Source organism: Hipposideros armiger, unplaced genomic scaffold (genome assembly GCF_001890085.2).
Source record: "Hipposideros armiger isolate ML-2016 unplaced genomic scaffold, ASM189008v1 scaffold_131, whole genome shotgun sequence".
Classification (NCBI taxonomy): domain Eukaryota; kingdom Metazoa; phylum Chordata; class Mammalia; order Chiroptera; family Hipposideridae; genus Hipposideros; species Hipposideros armiger.
The window spans coordinates 1389537-1410209 of NW_017731481.1; the positions used below are offsets into that span (position 1 = coordinate 1389537).

The 20673-nt window shown below is 43.5% G+C and overlaps 2 protein-coding genes across 2 annotated transcripts in view; both read left to right on the forward strand.

Moving 5' to 3' along the window:
- The first annotated feature begins 2433 nt into the window (after positions 1-2433).
- Positions 2434-3594, forward strand: MBD3L1 (methyl-CpG binding domain protein 3 like 1). Its single transcript, XM_019649245.1, has one exon. It carries the CDS (start codon positions 2513-2515, stop codon positions 3146-3148), a length of 636 nt encoding a protein of 211 aa, XP_019504790.1. The 5' UTR covers positions 2434-2512; the 3' UTR covers positions 3149-3594.
- A 14323-nt stretch (positions 3595-17917) lies between these two features.
- The window catches only part of GPAT4 (glycerol-3-phosphate acyltransferase 4), a 37644-nt gene continuing 34888 nt past the window's right edge, over positions 17918-20673 (forward strand). Inside the window, exon 1 of the mRNA XM_019649276.1 lies at positions 17918-18053. The gene's annotated coding sequence lies outside the window, so the exon portion shown is untranslated. The remainder of the gene's footprint in view (positions 18054-20673) is intronic.

Sequence of the window (20673 nt, forward strand, 5' to 3'; positions counted from 1 at the left end):
AAATCAATCCTCCCTGAGAAAGTTTTCCAAATGTGCTGAATGTTTAACAGAAACTAAAGAGAGGGGATTTCACAAAAAATCTTGACCCTTAGTCTCCGGTTTTGGTTCTTTCTAATTGGTAAATTATGTTGACTTCTGACTTCTCTCTTGAAATCAGTCTAGTTAGGACTATGTAGGAGTGCAGCCTCATGGCATTTGAGAAGTAGTAGTGGGACTCTGGGATACTTTTAGGTTGGTTTTGTTGAGAGAGAGGAGAGAGAGAGGAGAGAGAGAGAGAGAGAGAGAGAGAGAGAGAGAGAGAGAGAGAGAGAGTGTGTGTGTTTGCTGCATCTAGTGGCAGGTGTCAAGGTAGACTCCTTTCCTGGGAAAAATTCTCCCTGACCAGTTTCTGTGGGCTTTATTTTCACTCATGGCTTGACCAGCACTGTCCAATAGAAGCATTAAGCACTCTATATTATGAAATTTAATTTTTTTAGTAGCCACATTAAGTAAAGGGGATGAAAGCAATTTTAATTGTATGTTATAACCCATTAGAGCCAAGATCTTATTTCTGAATACACTCAATGTAAAAATTAATGAGTTATTTTACATTCTTTTTTTTGTGTGCTGAGTTCCAGAAATCCAGTTTGTACTTTCCACTTAAGGTCACTCTCACTTTGTAAGTTGAATTTTATCAGATATACCTGCTCTGTATTTAGACTCTATAATATTCACAGCTGTAAAATAGTATTTACATAAATAAGTTGTCCAAATATATTTAAGTTTTCCTCTTAAAGATCTTGTCAGATGAAGAATGGAAAGTTCCTGCTGGGTCTAGTAATAAAGGAGTCATTGTGACCTTACCCTAGAATGGTGAAGGCAGATGGCAGTGTGGAATGGTCTGAGGAGGAGGTTGGAGGTGAGGCCACAGAGACACATGATATAGATGACCTTTCTCAATGGTTCACCACTAAGGGGAGGGAGTAGAAAGAGCAGTAGTTGAGGAAGGGTCCAGGAAGATCAGGTGAGAGATTTCTGTGTGGTTAGGAAAGACTTGTAGATATGTAAATGCTGAAGGAAGGATTCAGTTCACATAGAGATTGGAAGTATAGGGGTGATATGGGAATATTCAGGGGGGGGGTGAACTTAATAAGAAGGAAGAAGGAATGAGGTCCAGATCACCATTGGAGGATAAAAGAAATTTCTTTAAATATGATTAGAAAAAGTTGCAAAACAGTGAGAGTTTATCACAAGTATTTGCAGATTTGGCAACTATAGCAGTAAAATTTCAACCTCGAAGTATTTTACAATTTCTCTGTCAAATATCAGACAAATTAAAGGATATTGAATATATATGAAAGAAAAAGGAAAAGTGAAAAAAACGACACAGGCTTTGGGAAAAATCAAGGAGCAAATATGCCAACACATAAAAAGAAAGGACAATCTCCAGGCATTACGGATGCTTCCCAGTGGGTGCAGATTATTTCGTATTTACAGGGGCACCAAAATATCATGCACTTATGATAAGACCAGCAGTAGCTAGGGCATGGCAGATAATCAGGATCTTTGGGTTTGAAGTTTTACAAAGCAGATATGATAAGTGGGAAGGAATTTTGGATGATTCCAAGGAATTGTTGAGATCATAGTCCATGGAATCCAAGATTTATACAAATGTGTTATGTGTCATTGAGTCGGCTCCTGGCAACCCTATGAATGAGTAACATCCACAATATCCTGTCCTCAACAGCCATGCTCAGCTCCTGGAGACTTATGCCTTTGGCTCCTTTTATGGAGTCAATCCATCTCATAGTTGGTCTTCCTCTTTTCTTGCTGCCTTCTATTTTTCCCAGCATTATTGCCTTTTCCAAAGAACCCTGCCTTCTCACTGATAGGACTACGAGGGGAGAAATTAAGATAAGAATATGGTGATCTGGCATAGGGTATCTATTATATGAGTGTTTGAAAAAAATATTGGAAATCAGAAATTTGTAGTGGGTGAATAGGTTTTCTTAATTATTTATTTTGAATACAACTATTTGGGTTGATGTAAACCACTTCTGGGAAATGGGGGTGAGTTACTAAGAATGGGTTGGTTGGTAATGTCGCTTTTGACTTAAGCTCTAAAGAAGCTATAAAAACCAAGTGGTCAATGGGTTAACCATATAACACAGAAGAATGGTAGGATTTGGGATTTAGAAAGACTCGGGACTGAATGTCAAGAGAGTGTACCGGGACTTGTGCAGTTGAAAGTGACAAGGACAAAAGGAGAATAAAATCATACGCATAACAGAGAGGGTCTTACAAAATGTTGGAGGAGAAATGACAGAGTAGGTTCTGGGTTTTGACCTTAAGCTTTCTGTTCTTGACCTAAATCGGCTTGATGATGTCCCAGATGCAGGACATATCCATCAGAGGGACAGAGGGAGGGTGGAAGTACAAGACAGCCAAGGTAATTGTCCTAAGAAAGCAGGCGTCATTTATTATTTGGATCCAATTTCACGATTTATTTTTATAGAGTAAAAGGAAAAGAAGTATGATGGTCAAGACTTCACAGAGGAAGCATCGTGACTGGGTAAACCAATCTAACCTAAAGCCTGATTTAAGCATATCCATCCCTTTGAGAATGTCCAGTTACATATTCAAGAGTCCAGTTACTAGAATCACATCCCACCCTGGCAATGAGGTCAGATGCCATCAATGGGAGGAAACCTTGGACAAGCCCCAACAGGTATACTGGCAGAAGAGATTGCAAGGACTCCAGGCCTGCAGCAGCACGGGACAACTGTTAAGTCCTTTCGATCTTGCCAAAACCTTGCCCAAGCTTGTGCCTGGTTGCACAAGTGAATCCCTGTCGGGTGTCCTCGCAGGTGGTCCACACTGCAGCTCCACGCACACTCCTGCCAGGACCTCACATATGGCCGAGATGATTCCAGGAGCTGGTCTGGGTAACCCACAGCTCCTCTGCAAACAATTTCTGGTGACTGAGAAAGATATCAGGAAGCAGGAAAGGAAAATGAAGAAGGCAAGAGAAAGACTGGCGATAGCATTGATTGCAGACAGACTCGCAAGCGAGGCAGAAAAAGTGAGGGACCAAGAAGGACATCCTGAAAAACACTATGACAAAAAAGAGAAGATGGTGCAGATGAAATGGAACACAACACTTAATTAATGTCTCTTTGTGGTGTTCATAATATATTCTTGCTTTGAGCTCATGAAACTTTAAAGTATATCAATACTTTATTAAACCACTTTGTGTGACATGGAATATATAGACAGTAATCTTTTTTGAGGAGACAAATTTGGTTTCAGGTGAGGAGAGAAAGGAGATCTTTCCTTTTCATGTTGTACTCTAATTTTCCTTTACTATGTATGTTATTTATTAGTATTTTAAAGTCAACAGAGAGTAATCAAAGTCATGGGATGATTTACTGTTTTGCCCTCACAATCACACAGTAAAATCTACTCTGAATAGTCAGAATGGATTATTCTTTTTGTGTAATATTCCAGCAGATTCCAAAATAATATTTTATTAAAGAGCTTTTATATTTATATTCTCAAATAAGATATATACTTCTAGGTCTTTATTTTTCTGTTCTTTGTTGCATGTTAATTCTGAGTTGCACATAATAAAATACCAGACTTTCCTTTATTTTTTAAATCTATATATGTTTGAAATTTGATTCATGTAGATTGGCATACCTTTGGGGGAATCATAATATCAAGAGAGACCATTTTCAGCACCATTGATCTAACAATAAGCTACAGCTTGTTAGGATTTATTTGTCTTTTTGCCTGGTCAATCGTGTTGTATTATCAAATCCTCTTTATTATTACTTTTGTCTGACACATCAGTTTCTGAGAGTGATGTACTAAACAATCATAGGGTATCTATAGTATTTATAACTTGCCTAAAAATTCTCCCATGTGATAACCATCTGGAATTTTAGTTAGAATGTCTTTTAATGTCTTATTTCAAAACTAGTACTAATCTATATATGCTAATTTTCTTCTTTTTCTCATTATTCCTGTTACATTGTTCTAGGTGCACATTTCTTCTTCCTGATGTACATTCTTTACTGGTTCTTTCATTGAAGGCCTGTGGAAGGTGAACTTTAAGTGTGTCTGTATGTCTAAAAATGTCTTTATCTCTTTCTTTGACAGACACTTTGGCTAGGTATTTAATTTAGGTTCTTAGTAATTATTTTCCTTCCTTGTTATTTAATATTCCTGAGCCTCTCTATCTGTCACTATAAAATGGGAATAAAGCCCTCAAGGACAGTGAGTATAACTGAGATAATGCATGCAGAGCTTCCAGTCATGTTGCTTAGCAGATATTAAGTAGTCAAAATGATACCTATTGCTATCATTAGTATGGTCTTTAGTGCATTCTTGGAGAATGACTGCTTAAGACTGAGAACGTGAAGCTCCCACCAAAAATTTCTGAATGGGTAGCATTACTGTAATTTTAATTCTTAGCTCTTGGGTCTCTTCAGCTGTAGTCATCTGCAAAATGTGTAGAGATCATGCAATCTATTCCCGCAAACGCAAAGCACCTGCCTCATGCCTGGGCTGCTTTGGGCTGCTTAGTGGGGAGCCTCTGCTGAAACTGTCTAGTAGGATTCAGTGCCAAGAAACGTGAAAAAAAGACTGAGCTGTTTTTTTCTTCTGGTGTTTCTCCCTGAGTTTTATTCATCTTTACATCTAAAGCAGAAACTGTCTTTATAAAGCCATGGTATTACTCAGGCACTCATGCTTCCTTCTGCTACTCTGCAATGGAGGTTAGGAAAACTGTGTGTGGAATTTAAGAGGTTCTTTAGCACATTTCTTAGTATCGTCATGCCCTGTGATTAATGTCAATGGAACACTATAAGAAACCAATCTAGGCAGAATGACTAATGGCCCAGACCCTTCAGAGTCCCCCAACCAGGCAAACAACCACAGACTGCAGAGGTACTTGCTGAGGGCGAAGGAAATATGAAATGGGAAATGGAAAAAAGTAGCTGTAAATACAAGCTATAAAAAGGTAAACCACTGTAAAAAACATACATTTGATGGTTATTAGTATTTATTCTGTGATAAGTTTGAGTGCAGTATTTTATATACCTATGTACCAGGGGTGCCAAAAAACGTATACACATGACTTGTATTCATATTTTGTTATTGGCATATATTGAGTATTACAATTTTAATAGTTTTATCCTTTCTTAACATGTTTATACATATTTGGGGCACTCTCTGTATATAACATTTCCATCAAAGTAAAAAGACGGCTGAGATAGACTTTTGCTGCAAATGTGGGTCCCTTCTTGTTAACTATCAGTGTATCTTTGGCCACTGGAAGCTTAAAGATACAATAAATTGTCCCTCCATACCATATGGTAGGCACAAGACAGTAAGTATTCCTATATGTAGGGTTGGCTCTCAGGAGCCTCACAGTCTTGCAGGAGAAATCCATCAGACAACCATGCCTTCCCCCCGGCCCTGGACCAGCCCTGGGAACTTCCGCTTTTCTTTCTCTTTGGAGGGAAAGGATAGCCTTATCACTCTTTACTTTAGATGACCACTCTCCCGCATGGCTGTGCCATATCAGGAAGGGCCTGGGCTGCCAGGAAACAGGATTTATCCTCAGCCTCTGGCTGTCCTGAAAAGGCCTCCCTGGCAGAGTCCACCTGCTGAGTGTCTGGGTAACATTTGCAGCTGTCAGAAAGGAGGTAGATAACTCAGAAGTGCCAAGAAATTCATCTGGCCCTTGCTCTTGCAGGACATTTCCAAGGGATGAAGTTCAAAATGCAGGTGGGAACCCTTTAGCTCCTGATCATGGGGTGGGTACTGGGGGTAAGCTCAGAGTAGGGTCTGTTTTTTGCTCAGATCGAAAGCATTCAGTAGTTTAGTTGGTAAGGGCTCTGTCCACGCATGCTCAGAGATGATCAGTTAGGTGGGATTCCCCTTATGGACCTCCGTACATCCTCCCCTCTCATCCCGTATCTTTCAAAACTCCCAACAGGAAAAGTTCAAACCGCCCCCACCACACCACCATGACCTACCCACAATACAAGACTGGGAAAGAACACAGCCATCCCAGGGGCTACAAACTCTATGGGCTCTGGTTCATCTGTCCCTTTAGGACTCGCTGGTAACAACACAACTGAGTGTATAAACTGGTGATTGTCTAAGGCCATGGGCCTCAGAATCACAAGCTCCCAGAAGTCCCCCTGGGCAGCAAGGGAGAGTTTGGGGTCATTCACTGGCCAGGATTATGGACTCGTCCTGGCAAACCAGAGCTCACCCATGATCTATCTGGGCCAGCCAGGGAGGAGTGCCATACCAGACAGGCTGGGGGCCTTCTAGAGAGTTTCTGCCTTCAAGAGAATTGTATAAGGAAGTGCAAGAAACCCTAGGTCATAGGGAACAGTAATGTTTACAGAACAAGTCCCAGCTGTAGCCTTAAAAGCTGTATTACAAAGCTTTCCCCTGATAAGAAACAAGCAGGAAAAGGAATTTGGGAGTCGGATGAGGAGCCCAGAAGGATTCAAATCTAGGTAAAGGATAATCACAGAACTCCTAGAGGGAGCTTGAGAATGGAAAGTCCTGCCAGCTCTTAGACTATTTGCAAATGGTCTTCCTCTGTCTTCCTCCTGTCCAGATTCACATTTTGATCTTTTTTACATTGTTTTCCCTGCTTAGTGCTGACGCACTTCCAGAGGTTGAACTAGAAAACCACAAGTTCCTAATATTTGGTCAAAAGAAACCTCAACAAGAGAAGAAAACGTTCCCTCTGCTTCTAGAGCTGTAAAAAGGCAGCCACTGTCCTGGGGCAGGAAGTCATCTTGGCAATTGTTGTTTTTAAAGACGCCTGCATTTCAGGAGGTTTGTCAATGCCTGTGAAAGCACCCTCAATCTCTAAATCCCAGGAGCTCTGAGGAGCTGTCTCTCCTCCTTATCCAGGCTGAGGATACTGAAATGAACCTGTCCTCTGAGTAACAGGGACTTCTGGGTATCCTTCAGGAGCCAGGGAGGGGTCTGTCCCTTCTCCCCTATACAATAAGCTGATGACCTTGCAAGATGTCTTAATTCAAGGAGGAATGTAAGATTCTGAACCTCGTTTCAGTGGGCATTGGAAGTGAAAGAAGCATTCCACAACTCCCAATTTGTAAAAGAAATAGGGTTTTAATGTAAATAGTAAATGTTAGATTTGAATATTACAAGTAAATATTGCCTCTCCCCAGTAGTAATAGGTCTAGGGTAGACATGTTAGGGAGATGGGACAGGGTCGACCCCTCCCTCTTGGGCTTCAGGAAATCCCAGAAGACTCATAATGTTCTCCTTCCCATTAGCTGACCCAGTGCCCCCGAATGTCCCAGCTGTGCCCCGATGCTGAGGAAAGGGCTGCATCGGTCTCATGAGTGTGATCTGCCACTGGTGCTATACTGGGGACCTGGTGGCTGAATAGAAGAGTCAGGTTATCTTGTGTGTGTGTGTGGGGGGGTGTCCCTCAGAATCACAGCCTCCCTTCCCACCCCTACTGTGTTTTGTGTTCCAGGCCCTGTGCTGGGTGCTCAGTCAACCAACTGCACCCAATTTGTCCCTGACATGGGAGCAGTCATTTAGCATCACTCATTTCACAGAGGAGGAAACTGAGTCCCAGAGAGGTGAGATGAATTGCCAGTCACAGACCTGGTAGGCAGTGGAACTGGGATCCCAGCTCCAGCTGTCTGAGTCCCTACCCAGGCTCTGAGATCCAGAGAAAAAGGGACATGAAACTGAAGCCAGAGACCTTCCAGTCCAACCCTCTCTGATGTTAGATGGGGAGACTGGGGCCTTAGGCAGGAAGGACTGGTCACCCACAGATGTCATTCCTGACTTGGAAGGCAAGGCCTGAGTGGGGCGCTGAGTACAGCTTAGATACAGCTTCCTTAGCTCTGCAGGCAGGCAGCTCCGCGCCTCACCTGCCCAGAGAACTCGACTGGTGGTTCATGTGGGGCCTCCGTTCACTCATCACCAAGATAGACATGATGTCCCAGCTCCTGAGGTAGCTGATTTAAGGCACAAAGGAACCCCCATCCACCCAGTTCCCAGATGAGTGCCAGCTGATGGACCAGCATGGAAGCCACGACCTGCTAATTTCAGCAGTTGCTCACCCTCCTGGAACAGCCCAGCAAACCCTTATATCCCATGACCAGGTCCTGCCCCGCTAAACAGTCCCCACCTTCCCATATACCAGCTACATCCCTCTTTCTGTCAGCTGGGACACGATAGATCAGAATTTTTCAGAGAAACTTTAAGTGAGAGACTAGCTAAACCACATCCTGCCCCATCCCTGTTCCCCTCTTTCTCCCCCGCCTTCCGGAACTGCTCACCCACTGGTCTTTGGTGCTCAGCTTTTTAAATTTTCTTTTTTAAGTTTCAGGAGCTCTTCCTGAGGGGAGAGGAAAGAGGGAGGAAATTTGGGGGAATAATGTGGAGGGGTTTCAGTGCAAATCTCTTTTATTTGGTAACCCAAAAGATCCAAACAGCCTGGATGTGTGTTTTCACTTAGATCCTCTGAGCCCTGAGGTCTCCACTGGGACTAGGGAGGGGACTCTCATGTTGTCACCTGGCTCCTCTATCCCCATTTCTACTGAGCAGGACTGTTTTGACCAGTGTTGGCTTCAGTTTGACAAAGTTTCATTGCTATAAAGGAAACACTTGAAAATCTCCAATTTGGCTCAACCCGGTATCTGACATCCTAGGAAGCTGATTCCTGAAATGGAATCGCTGGCCTAAGGTCCCAGGGAGGCTCGGAGACCCCACCCACCAAGTCAGTCCCTGTCCGCAGAGTCTGCTGCCTCCTAGGAGGTCCCAGCTGACTTGAGAGGACAATGCTAGTCCTATAGGGGGTTCCTGGTGCACCTGGTGCTCTGATACGGAGAGTCCTACACTCCTGAAAACTTGTCCCCATGTCTTCAGATGGTGAATTGAGGGACTCTGCACTTGATGGGGTTGAAATCAAAGGAAATTCAGATATTGTCATAACTGGCATAAAACCTTCCAAAGATTTCCCATTGTATGTACCTATCAGAATTTTAAATGTGCATGTGCTTTGAACTAACAGTCCTCATTCTAAATAGCTGTCATGGAGAAATTCTCACATCTATACACAAATGTATATATACAAGAATGTTGCACTATTTTACTATCAAAAAAAGTGAGAATCACCTAAATGTCTGTATAGAGTATGATGGACCCTATACATGATTATGATACTATGCACCATGATGAAAAATGAGCTACATCTATAATATACTGATATGAAAAGATGTCCACTATATTTTAAGTAAAAAATGCAATTGATATATTTTGTTTTCCTGAAGCTATTTTTATAAGAAAATCTCCAAATTATTACATAATTCACAAGTTTACCTCCTTGCTGTTTTTTTTAAATAAACTTTTGATTGATTGAAGTATTAAAACATACATATATACTGAAAGTTACACAGGGAACTCACCGGTGTTACCACCACCCAGATCAAGAAATAAAACTATTATCTACGAGTCTGGAGCACAAGAGAAAGGTCAAGGCTAAATATATAGACTTGGGAGTTAGCATATGAAAGTAAGTAAATAATTGTCAAAATTGGGTAAGGACATTCAAGAAAAAGTATGAAGTGAAAAATGCAGAGAGCTGAGGACTTGGTGTGCGTTAGGATTTGGAAGACAGAGAAAACTGGGTCTGCACAGGAGACTAGGAGGGTGCCACCTCCTGAGATAAATCTGATCATGCCAGCACTGGCTGCAGAGCCCAGGAGTGCCATCCAGGTACTCACACCAGGTGGGATTCTTATGGATGGACTTTGTGCCTTATGAACCTGTCATCCTGGCCACAACTGATTTAACCAGAGATCCATGCCCAAGGACCTATGGGAACTCTCTAAATTGGTCAATGAGTGCCACACACTCCTCTCTCTTTTGATCACAACACACACACACACACACACACGCGCGCGCGCGCGCGCGCGCGCGCGCGCGCACGTACCTAGTAGTAAATCAACACAGAAACAGAGGGAAGGCAGGAACAAAAGTCTTGGAAGAAACCATGAGGTGGAGAGAAGAGGAAAGAAAGTGGGCGGCATGAAATAGTATAAGGAGAAGCAGCAAAGCAGACGCCTTCACAAACAGGCAGAGAAAGTCTTCTGGGGACCTCAGGGGAAACTGCCTGCAGCATATTGGGAAACTTCTCATTACTTGAAGGCAATCTGTGTCACAGCCAAAAAGGTTTTCCATTTTGTCATCATCATCTTCCTTATAGGTCTCCACAATATATAGGTAACCCAGGAGTGACCCCTAAAGTTGCCTGGTCAGGGGTGGCATGCTAGTGGCCTGGGGAAAAGGGTCTGAGTCACACTTCTTGTCATATCCTTTTCGTTTCCCCAACCAAGTGTTTAAGACATGAAGCAGCCTCAGTGCTCTGGCCCTTCAGGGCTCAGGAGCATATAAATAGTTCCTGCTGGGGACACTGGTCTCACATTAGAGGAGCTGACATCCCTGCCACACACTGCTGCCTGGACCTGAGTGGGGTAAGTACTCCTGTCTCCAGGAATTGACAGCTGTCACTTGGCCACCAACCCACTGCCACTTTTTGCCTGCTTCTTTTTGTCCAGTTTCTTTACACTCTTGTGAGTAGGGGACCCCAGGGGAGGAGGAGTGCAGTGAGGTGGCAGGCTGTATTGAGAATGCTGGTCCTTCTGCCTTATCATCAGAGCTTCCTTCCCTTTTTGTCTAAGTTTCCAGTGTTGCCAGTGTGTCTTCTTTGCACTGCCCCATGCACTTCTGCCTCAGCCACCACGCATCCCTGCCGCAGCTCCTGCGTTCTGGCCCGTCGGGCCCAAGGGAGCTGCGGCCCCAGTCGTCCTTCCGCTCCTGCCTCGCACGACCTCCTGAACCCCAGAGACCCAAGAAACAAGTGGTATTCGCAGACAGGAAGGGGCTCGCGTTGACATCCGTGCACAGGTTTGAAGATGCTGTGGGCAAAGACTCTGAAGACGGCTCATGTCCCGTGTTCAGCGTCCCGGGCTCAGCACCACCCGGCTCACCAGCGCCAACCCACTCACTGGGCTTTCCTGCACCTGATCGGGACTCTGGGGAACCCGAAACGCCTGCGGACTCCGACCTTGTGCCTGGAGCAGTGCACCGTGCAGAGAGCCTTCTGCGAGGCACTGTGCAGGCCCAAGGGCTGGGTTTCTAGAAGACAGTGCAGATGCACATCATTTTTAATGGCTGGGGCTCCTTCCAGGAAGTTCCCTGTGTTCCCACACCAGGTTCTTGTGGAGGATGTGATGGCCTTCCAGGCGGTGTTGCCACTAGGTACCCCAGGCTCCGGGGGCACCATCCAGTTCTGTTCTCTTTAGAGTGTGCTCAGCAGCTTTTTGGAGACAATAATCAAGGACAAAACTATTATTTGGTACCCAGTTCACAGTTCTGCTCATCAGAATGAAATTGAACTCTATGAGGGTCCACACATAGGGTGAGCTCTCTGGAGTTACTTTTTCTGCATAGGCAAAGCTTGAATTACTTGCCCAGGATGTACGCGTTACCCCTCCCTTCTGGAACTCTGTTAAGACTCTTCTTGCTCCTGGATTCATAGTGGGAAGATAGGATTGAGGCAACTCCTAGCCCCCAGAAGGCCTTGAATGCCTTGAATTCTTTTCTCACATGGGCAGGCTCACTTCCTGACCAAAGAGATGAGATTTCTGTTAGAAAACCTGGGAATGGTGTCCGTATCCTTTGCAGGGAAGCCTTTGGAATGTGGAAAACAGAAGAAATGTAAATAAAGCTTTTTCTATGTGATTCATTAAAAGGCCTGGCAGAGAGTGTCAGGAGATTTTTTGGATGTGCAGGAGAGGTCCAGGAGAGCTTCTTTACATTTAAGATAGAAGAGTGGCAGCACAGAGAGGTACTCTCACTTCCCTCCCCATCTGGAAAGAGCTACTTTTCTGGTTACTTGAAATCATCTTGTGCCTTCAACTTTTGCCAAAAGAAAGGTTTGTTAAAACATCTTCAGGGCTGGCCAAATGGTTCAGTTGGTTAAGAGCTTGCTCAAGAGTGTGAGCTCTGAGCAACAGCGGTTCGAGTCCTAGCCTGAGCTGAGCAGCCGCTGAGCTGCCAACAGGTGGCAGGATGGCTCAGCTAAATAAATAAATAAATAAATAAATAAATAAATAAATAAATAAATAAATAACATCTTCAACAGTTCGTGTTGTGAACATTTGACCTTTCCCTTTTTTGTCGTATAAGAGTCTGAGAAAACTGTCTACCTCAAAACAGGCGTACTTAAAATAGTGCATATATATATATATATACATTTTTTTTTACAGGTACATTTTTTTTTGGTGTAATTTACCTAAACCGGGAAGCCAGACCTACCTTTGTTCCTATGATCCTACACTTTCCCTGTTGTATTTATCACCCTGTATTAAAACTGCATATCAGTTTGCTCCTCTCAGGGGCTGGGAAGCCTAGGACAAAGACTACCATGTACACTCACTGCTGGCCCCGGGCTGGTCACCCCTAGGATCCACAGAACTTTGGGGGTTGGAATAATAACGAGCATTTGCGCCAAGTATCCTCTAGTTTCAATTTATAATGTTCTGAGATCTTTAATCTTTGGAAGATTTTAATCTCTTTTCATAGAGTGTTCATTCCCTCAGATTATTATTCATGGATGACAAATTTTAAATAAAAGTGTTGTTTAAAAAAATTTTTTTTATCTCTTCTGATGCTTGACTTCTTGGGTTACATTTGTGTGTGCCAGTGGCAGACTATATAAATGCAGTCATAATGGGTGAGCAAGCAGCATTGCTTTATTTCTTTTTCTCTCTAAAGGGCCTGCCCCAGCTGACTCCCTCTGTGTTGCCAGATGGTGAACAGGGTAAAGACTAGAAGAAGCCAAACATGCCTGCTTCCAGGACAACGTGAACACAGGGGCAGCTTCCTTATTTGATAAGGGATGCTATTGAAACTGCCCCTCTTTCCTCCGCTCCCTGTACAGCCTTCTGGTCCTGACTCCATTAAGAGATGATCATGAATAGAGTGGGCAGACCCCACAGGGTATGCTATCAGGATTGGGGGTCACTCTCTAAAATTAAAGCTGGTAAGAATGAACAGAAAATATGAGTAACCAGCTGTAAAGGTGACTTACCCCTAGAATGTGTTGTAATGTAGTTCTAATGAAACTAGGGTTTCTGAAATCTCAATGGGCCTCTGAAAAAAATGCAACTCATGTCAGCGGAAGTCCTGGAATACCACGTGGGTCAGGTCTCACTCACAGTTACAGGGGGCCTGGAGTCTAGACTTATGATATTATCTCTGATGACGAAGTTACACATCCAACCACAGAGATAGCTAACAGGCAGGATTAAAAAAAAACACTGCTCATTCATCATCTTTGAACTTCACATTTGTAGTCTCAATGCCAGATCACATTACCTGTAGTGCACTTTGAAGAAATATTTAATGTTTTTATAAACAGAAAAACTTTGTTTATTGCCCCTTTTCCTGTTAAAATTGTTAATATTGGAAATACACACATGTACTGTATACCACAATTGTAATCCTGTAACTTTTTTTATTCTGATAATCTCAAAAAGACAGAAGTGGCCCAGGACTCCCTTGACCTCTGAAACATCCAGACTAAGATAAACTGGTCTAATTTATGACATTCTTTCCTATCTAGGTAATGTTTCCCTTCAGTGAGTTTTGATAAATATCAATCTTTGCTGTTAAGAACCCCTTTTACTATTTTTCCCACACACCCCATGTATTGTCTACCAAATATAATGCATTAAGTACTAGTTCATTTCATGATTTTATTAAATACATAAATAAGTTGTCAAGTTTCTGGTAGTCATGATGTAGCCTTCACTCATTCAACAAACATTTTTTTTTAGCAACTACTATACGCCAGACATTATGTTAACCATTGGGGATAGAAAGATGAATAAAACAAAACTCACAGTCCAGTGAGGGGAGCCAAACATATAAATAGATAATCCATAAAAATAAATAATGTTAAAGGCACACAGAGAGCATTGGAGAAGCATGAAGAATGAACACCTAGGCGAAAATCAGAGAAAACTTCCTGGTGTAAGGAATTTCTAAAAGATGAGGAATGTTTGCCAAAAATTACAGTTTATAAGTCAGATGGATAAAGACAAATACTGTATGATTTCACTCATGTGCAATACATTTTTTTAAAAAAAAGAACAAACAGGGCCGGCCGAGTGGCGCAATGGTTGGGAACTGGTTTGGAATGCCAGAGGGCCCCGGTTTGGATCCCACATGTGAGGGCCGGTGACACTGCCCTCTCCAGCTAAGATGCTGAACGGCGGCTCAGCCTGGAGCTGGGCTGCCATGAGTCACTGGCGATGGCGTAGGCTGCAGCCCCTGTGGCAGTGGGTTGCCGTGGGCTACCTTGTGTGGCCGGCAGCCGGCATGAGCGGCCAGCGGCCGCAGTGAACAGCCGTCCAGAGGCCGGCGACTGATCTGCCTCGCCCGGGAAGAGCACAATGATGGTGCCAACTTGGGCCAGTGGGGCGGCATCCTCCACGACTGGACTGAGGAACAGAACGACAGCAGCTTGTCTGTTCCCCTTCCCCCAATTCCCCAGCTCTGTTCCCATCCCCCAAATTCCCCAATTAAAAAAAAAAAAAGAACAAAACAAAGCAAACTCATAGATACAAACAAAAAATGTGTGCTTACCAGAGGAGAATGGGATGGGGGCAGGGCGAAATGGATAAAGGGAGTCAGTTGTATGGTGCTGGATGGAAATTCATGTGATAAACCAATGGTAGCTCAATAAAAAATTTTTTTCAAAGAATAAAATTACATTTTAGTTAGCTTAACTGGTCTTTTTGATATGTGTGATTTCCACTAAAGATTTTGAATTATTATGAAAGTGATTGGAAGTTCCCCTTTTCTTTCCTTGAGAATTCCAGAAAGGCAACCATTGTTTTAACAGAGGTGATAATGGTAGGTAGGAGTGAATTTCAGAAAATAGAGAGCTGACCAAAGAGAAGTAGTTTACCATATTCACCCAAGAGGGTGTTCTGCTCAGCCAAATGTTTTTGTTTACTGCTTGGCAGGTAGAATCCTGTACTGGTAGAATTTTGGGGGTATATCAAATTGCCAGATCCCTTACAGTTATACATTTCCTTTTACTGTTCAAAAAACGTTATAGTCAACAGACAACTTATTGATGTTGATTTGGTTTCCCAAGGAAACTTTCCTACTGCTAAGGGTATGAGCTACCAATGGATTCCATTATTCCAGTTAATTTTGCATTTTTCATTATTCACCTAAATTAATAACTGAGCCCTCTCTTTTCATCAGTGTCTCCTGTAGGTTTGATTACTAAAAATCAGTTGCCAAAACACCAGATCATTCTACTGTGAATTGGCAAAACTGAATCTGTGTACTTTTTTTTTCCGCCTGAAGCTGCTAGTTTGGCCTTCATCCTGTTCAATGGAAAACTACTAGTTCAACGGGGGAACCATTAAACATCTTTTAAGCAAGGGACTAAGAATCAGATTTACTTTTTTAAACATCATTTTAGTAGCTATATGAAGGATACATTGGGGAGAGCGATTGAAAAGCCAGTTAGAAGGCTATGTAGTATTGTAGTGAGAAAGGATGTGTTCCTCATGGAATCCCTAGGATTTCTGTGATTGAAAAAACCTTGTTTTTTGAATGAGGTCAACAAGTATAGAAGAGTTTGTGTACTTTCAAATTGAAGACTATGGTGTGGATATGGATTGAAACTTATCTTCTTCATTCTGCTCTTAAGTGCAAATTCTGTTTCTTAAGTCTAAGTGTTCTTGTAATAATTTGATCCACCATGTGTATCATCCCTATTCTGATGACTCTCAAATTTATATGACGAGCCCAGATCTCTCCTCCCAATTCATGTATCAAAGAATTGCATCTCAAATGGCAGTTCCCCAAAATATTAAAAACAGAATTACTACATGATCCAGCAATCCCACTTTGGAGTATATATCCAAAAGAATTGAAAGAAGGTTCTCAGATATTTGTACAATCACATTCATAGCAGCATTGTTCACAACAGCCAAAAGGTGGAAGCAACTCAAATGCCCATCAGTAGATGAAGAATGGGTAAAGAAAATGTGGTATATGCATAAAATGGATTATTCAGCCTTAAAAAGGAAGGACATTCTGACATATTACAACATGGATGAATCTGGAGGACATTATTCTAAGTGAAATAAGCCAGACACAAAAGACAAATATGTACTGTACTAAAGGAGTTTAGAACGTGTGCTAGTGAATGTGTGCATATTGGTGTGTGTGTGTGTGTGTGTGTGTGTGTGTGTGTGTGTGTGTGTGTGTGTATCTCACAACTGAGCCTACTATTTGGTTGGGCAAAGAATCAACACCATTTTTGCTGAGTTTCTAATATGTGTGGACATTTATTAATTTCAAAATTATATACAAAACTGTAATTGACGGTAAATATTGTGAAAAAAATGTAAACATGAATACACAAGGAGAGCAGAGATGAGGGACTACTTCTAAGTTTCGACTGATTATGGGGCAGGAAAAAAGACCAGATCTAAGAACCCAAAGAGCCTTTTAGATGGTGGCGGCCACTTTAAAACCCTATCCCTAGCATTGGGGAGGACACCAAAGTGTATGATGCCCAGTTTCTTCTTTTATGGAACTCAATCCAGTATTAGACATGCTCATGCATTTATTATTCAACTTTGTATCATTAAGACCCTGGCAAAAACTGTCCATATAGTAAGGGCTTAATGAAGGTTTGTTAAATGAATGGATAAAGAAGAGTTCATGAACATGTGATAAGTCCCAAATAGGTGTGGTGGCATTTAGTGAGGGAATGAGTGGTCCAGTGTTTTAGAGCAGAGCCATCATTCTTATAGTCAGATTTTGAGGTCTAAGAATGTAGACTTTACCCTCAAGATTTATGATCAGATTATTTAGCATGGAATGGCAGTCGGACAATAGTATGTAGAATAAACTAGAGCTGTCGGGCTTGGTACTGGAGGCAAAAAAGAAATGTAAAAAAAAAAACCCAAAAACGTCTTTTAAGAACAGGAAAGAGAACAGCTAAATTGTTTTTTAAGGAGGACCGGTTTTAGGGAAGATGATAAACTTGGCGTTTGATAAATTAGGCGTTTGAAGTCGGAAGAGATGCAGAGAAATCTACGTGCAAACTCCAGCAAGCATCAGTTAGACTTTAGTAGAGAGATTGGTTCCAAGTTGAGGTAGACGTTGGAATGTTGCAGCTGTGAGGGAACACGGGGATCGTGTACACCAACCCCTTGAACGCTTTGGCTTCACTAGTGAGGCAAATGAGACTCAGGGATAACGAAGGTGGCAGCGGTGGGTGGCAGTGATGGTGATGGCAGCTAACACTTCTTGAGCGTGCCAGGCCGTGAGCTAAGTTCTTTACATACAGAACTGTGCCTCACTGCATAGTCACAACAGCCCCAAGATGACAAGGTAATTTAGTGACTGAAGCCTCTTCTCGCTAATCAGGGTTGATTTCACCTTCTCCAGAACCTATGCTACTCTACCTTGGAGCAGTAGCCAGTATTCAGGCCCTAGCGCAGCCCAGGAACGTGGAGACCTCTCTTTAGGAAGCACCCCCCCAGATCAGAGAAGGAATCGTGGGGGCACGTGACACGCGAGGAGCAGGCGACCAGGGCGTGGGCGCACAGCCACAATCTGCAGCGCCAGGACCGCCTGGGGCAGCGGCCCTTCACCCTCCAGGGGGCGACTCTGCGGTCCCCGGGCGCTCCCACCCAACGTGGCTGACGCAGCACCGCCTCGCCCCGCCCCTCGGGGTCCCCGCCTAGCCCGGCGCGCGCCCGGCGCGAGGGTGCGGGGCGTGAGATTAGACGGCGGGAGGGGTGGGGATGGGACACGAGGGGTCACGTCAAAGCAGCGTAGACAAAGGGCGGGCGCGCGCACGTCCTTACGCACGCCTGTGCTGGCGGCGGCGGGCCAGGGCGGGCGGAACTGCCATCAGAGGGATTTGGGTCCCCGGAGCCTCGCGGTCGGTGAGTATGACCGAGGCGGCCCCTTCCTGAAGGTCACTGGCTTCAAGGGAGCCGAGAGTGGAGCGTGGGGTTCGGGGCCAGGCGCCCCGCAAGGGGCCTGCGGTCCGGGGACGCCCTCCCTACGCCGCGCCGGCGTCAGGAGACACCATTGCCGCTTCTTGGGGTTGCCCGGCCGGTCGGAGCGTTCCGCCCCCTCGGCCGCAGTGGAACAGTCCTAACCCCACCCGCCGCCGCAGTGCCGGGAGCCTGGTCCCCCAGCGCGGCGCCGCGCCCTCTTCCCCGGCCCTCCCGGTTCTGGCCGGTCCCTCTTGAGATGGACTCCTCGGTCTACCCGAATCGCAGGGGCGCCACGGCCCTCCCTCCTCTAGCGCGGAGGAATGCAGTTCGTGAGGGTTGAAGGAGTATTAACCATCACGAGGAAGCGCCTTCACCTATCATTTCTTTTCCCATGTCTTTCGGCTCCCCTGGGATGTATACTCTTGTTCGCCAAAGGAGCCCCATTTTTCTTTCTTTAGGATTTCTTTACTCCCGAAATCCCTTGCCTTTCCGTTTTGATTTCACACCCTGCGAGGCATCCTGCCAGAGGGTCTTGTTTATTTCCTCACTTTGCGCTTCACATAGGGCTTTAACTTTTGCTGTTGAAAAGTTAGGGAACATATACTATAGGAAACATACCGCATAGCTCTGTGGGAGTAAGTTCCATATTGCTCTAGATGTCAATGCCTTTCATCACTTCTTATGTTACCCCGCCCACCCCCACCCCCACCCCGTGGATTTTCTCAGTGGTAACCTTGAGATCAGTTGAAGAATTTCCTTTTTGGTTCATTTTCCTTAATTTATGCTCAACTTTGAGTAGCTCTGCTTAGTTTCATGTCTTGTAGATCCTATCTCAACCCAAGGGAAATGGTGTGAAAAAGCAGTTATCCTTATGCCAAGACTGCAGAAAAGAACCTTGTAATAATGCCAGTTAGGTATTCCTTCCTCACTTTGACAGTGATGTCGGGGGTTTTTTTTATGTTATATTATGGAGAATTTCAGACATACAGAAGTAGATAGAATAGTGAACCAGCAGGTACCCATCATCCAGCCTCAGCAGCTCACAGTATGGCTAAGCCTGTCTCATCCGTATCCCTATCCATTTCCCCCTTCCCTATATCTGGGATAAATCCTTGACTTCAAAAGTAGCTTGCGATTCTAAATAAAAGTCTTACTATCAAATAAAGTCATAATGTACTTTTTTTAGGACACAGTCTACTCTTCTAAGTCCTTCAACTAAGAAACACGCAATAGCATTGCAGAAGAACCAAAAAAAGGGTATCTAAAATGATCAAGCTGCTGAAGAGCAGGTTAAAACAAAAAGTCTTTCAGACCTGGATGAGCACTTCCAGATCATCTTGTCTAAGTTTTTCATTTTTGATGAGCCTTCAAGGTCCAGAGAGGTTCATTGACTTGTCCAGATCTACAGGAAATAAGATCTGGGGAGACATCTAAGGCTGGGGAGACATTTCCCAACTCTGTATCCAGTCTTTCTACTGTACCATGCTGCTCACCTTTGAGTTGTCTTCAGGAAGGAGAACTGTATGGAAGGGATAAGACAGAAAACTTATAAATGAAGGGTTGAGATGGGTAAATAGGAACTTTTCCACCAGATTCTGGAATAATACAATTAGGGGATATGCCTTAAATTTTTTCCCAAAATATATTTGGGACAGATCTCAAATAGCTTTTAGGAAACATGGGGAAATTGTGACCTTAGAAGTAGAATAGGGATTAAGAACAAGCTTTTAAAATACTTAGATAACATTCATAGCTATTTAGTAGTTACTAAGGGAAACTGGAATGATTTGGAGTACACCCCTGAGATTTTGCTCTTGGTAGCAGGGAGAACAATTGCACACTCCCATAAAACATTCTTTCTTGGCATTAACATATAAAAATCATGGACTGGATGAAACGTGAGTTGGGCTTTTTTTTTTTTTTTAACAAAACCACAGTATACATTTCCTAGCATACTTTATGCTATTAAATTTCCGTATCTAAAGAAAGACCAGTAAATTCAGTACTTCTGCCTCAGTTTTCTTACCCTTAAAATGGGGATATTCTACCTCCGGGGAATGCGATGACCAAGGGAATCTTTGTTACCTAGAGTTCTTTGAGCTGGCTTATAAGTTCAATTTATGACGTGACATAATTGTGTGTTTTTTATTGTTAGTTTCAGGTGTACAGAATAATGCAATAGTTATCCTTTTCACTCTTCACACAGAAACAACCCCCCTCTCCCATCTACTGCCCTCCCAACCCCCAATATCATACTTATCTATTACAATTCCATTGACTCCATTCCCACACTCTACTCCACGTCCCGTGACTATGTGTATATATAATTATAGTTGACATACAATATTATTCAACATCAGCTTCAGGAATACAGTGCGGTGGTCAGGCCTCTACACTGTCTACGAAGTGGTCTCCCTAACAAGACATGAGTCCATCTGGCCCCCTAAAAAATATTTACAGCATTATTGATTGATTATATTCCCCAGACTGTCTTTTCTATCCCTGAGGCCATATTGTAGTTACCAATTTGTATTGTCTCATCCCTTCCCCTTCTCCTTCATCC

Excerpts from the sequence above, each read along its gene's own strand:
- MBD3L1 (XM_019649245.1), top strand. The coding sequence starts at position 2,513 with ATGATGGTCAAGACTTCACAGAGGAAGCATCGTGACTGGGTAAACCAA.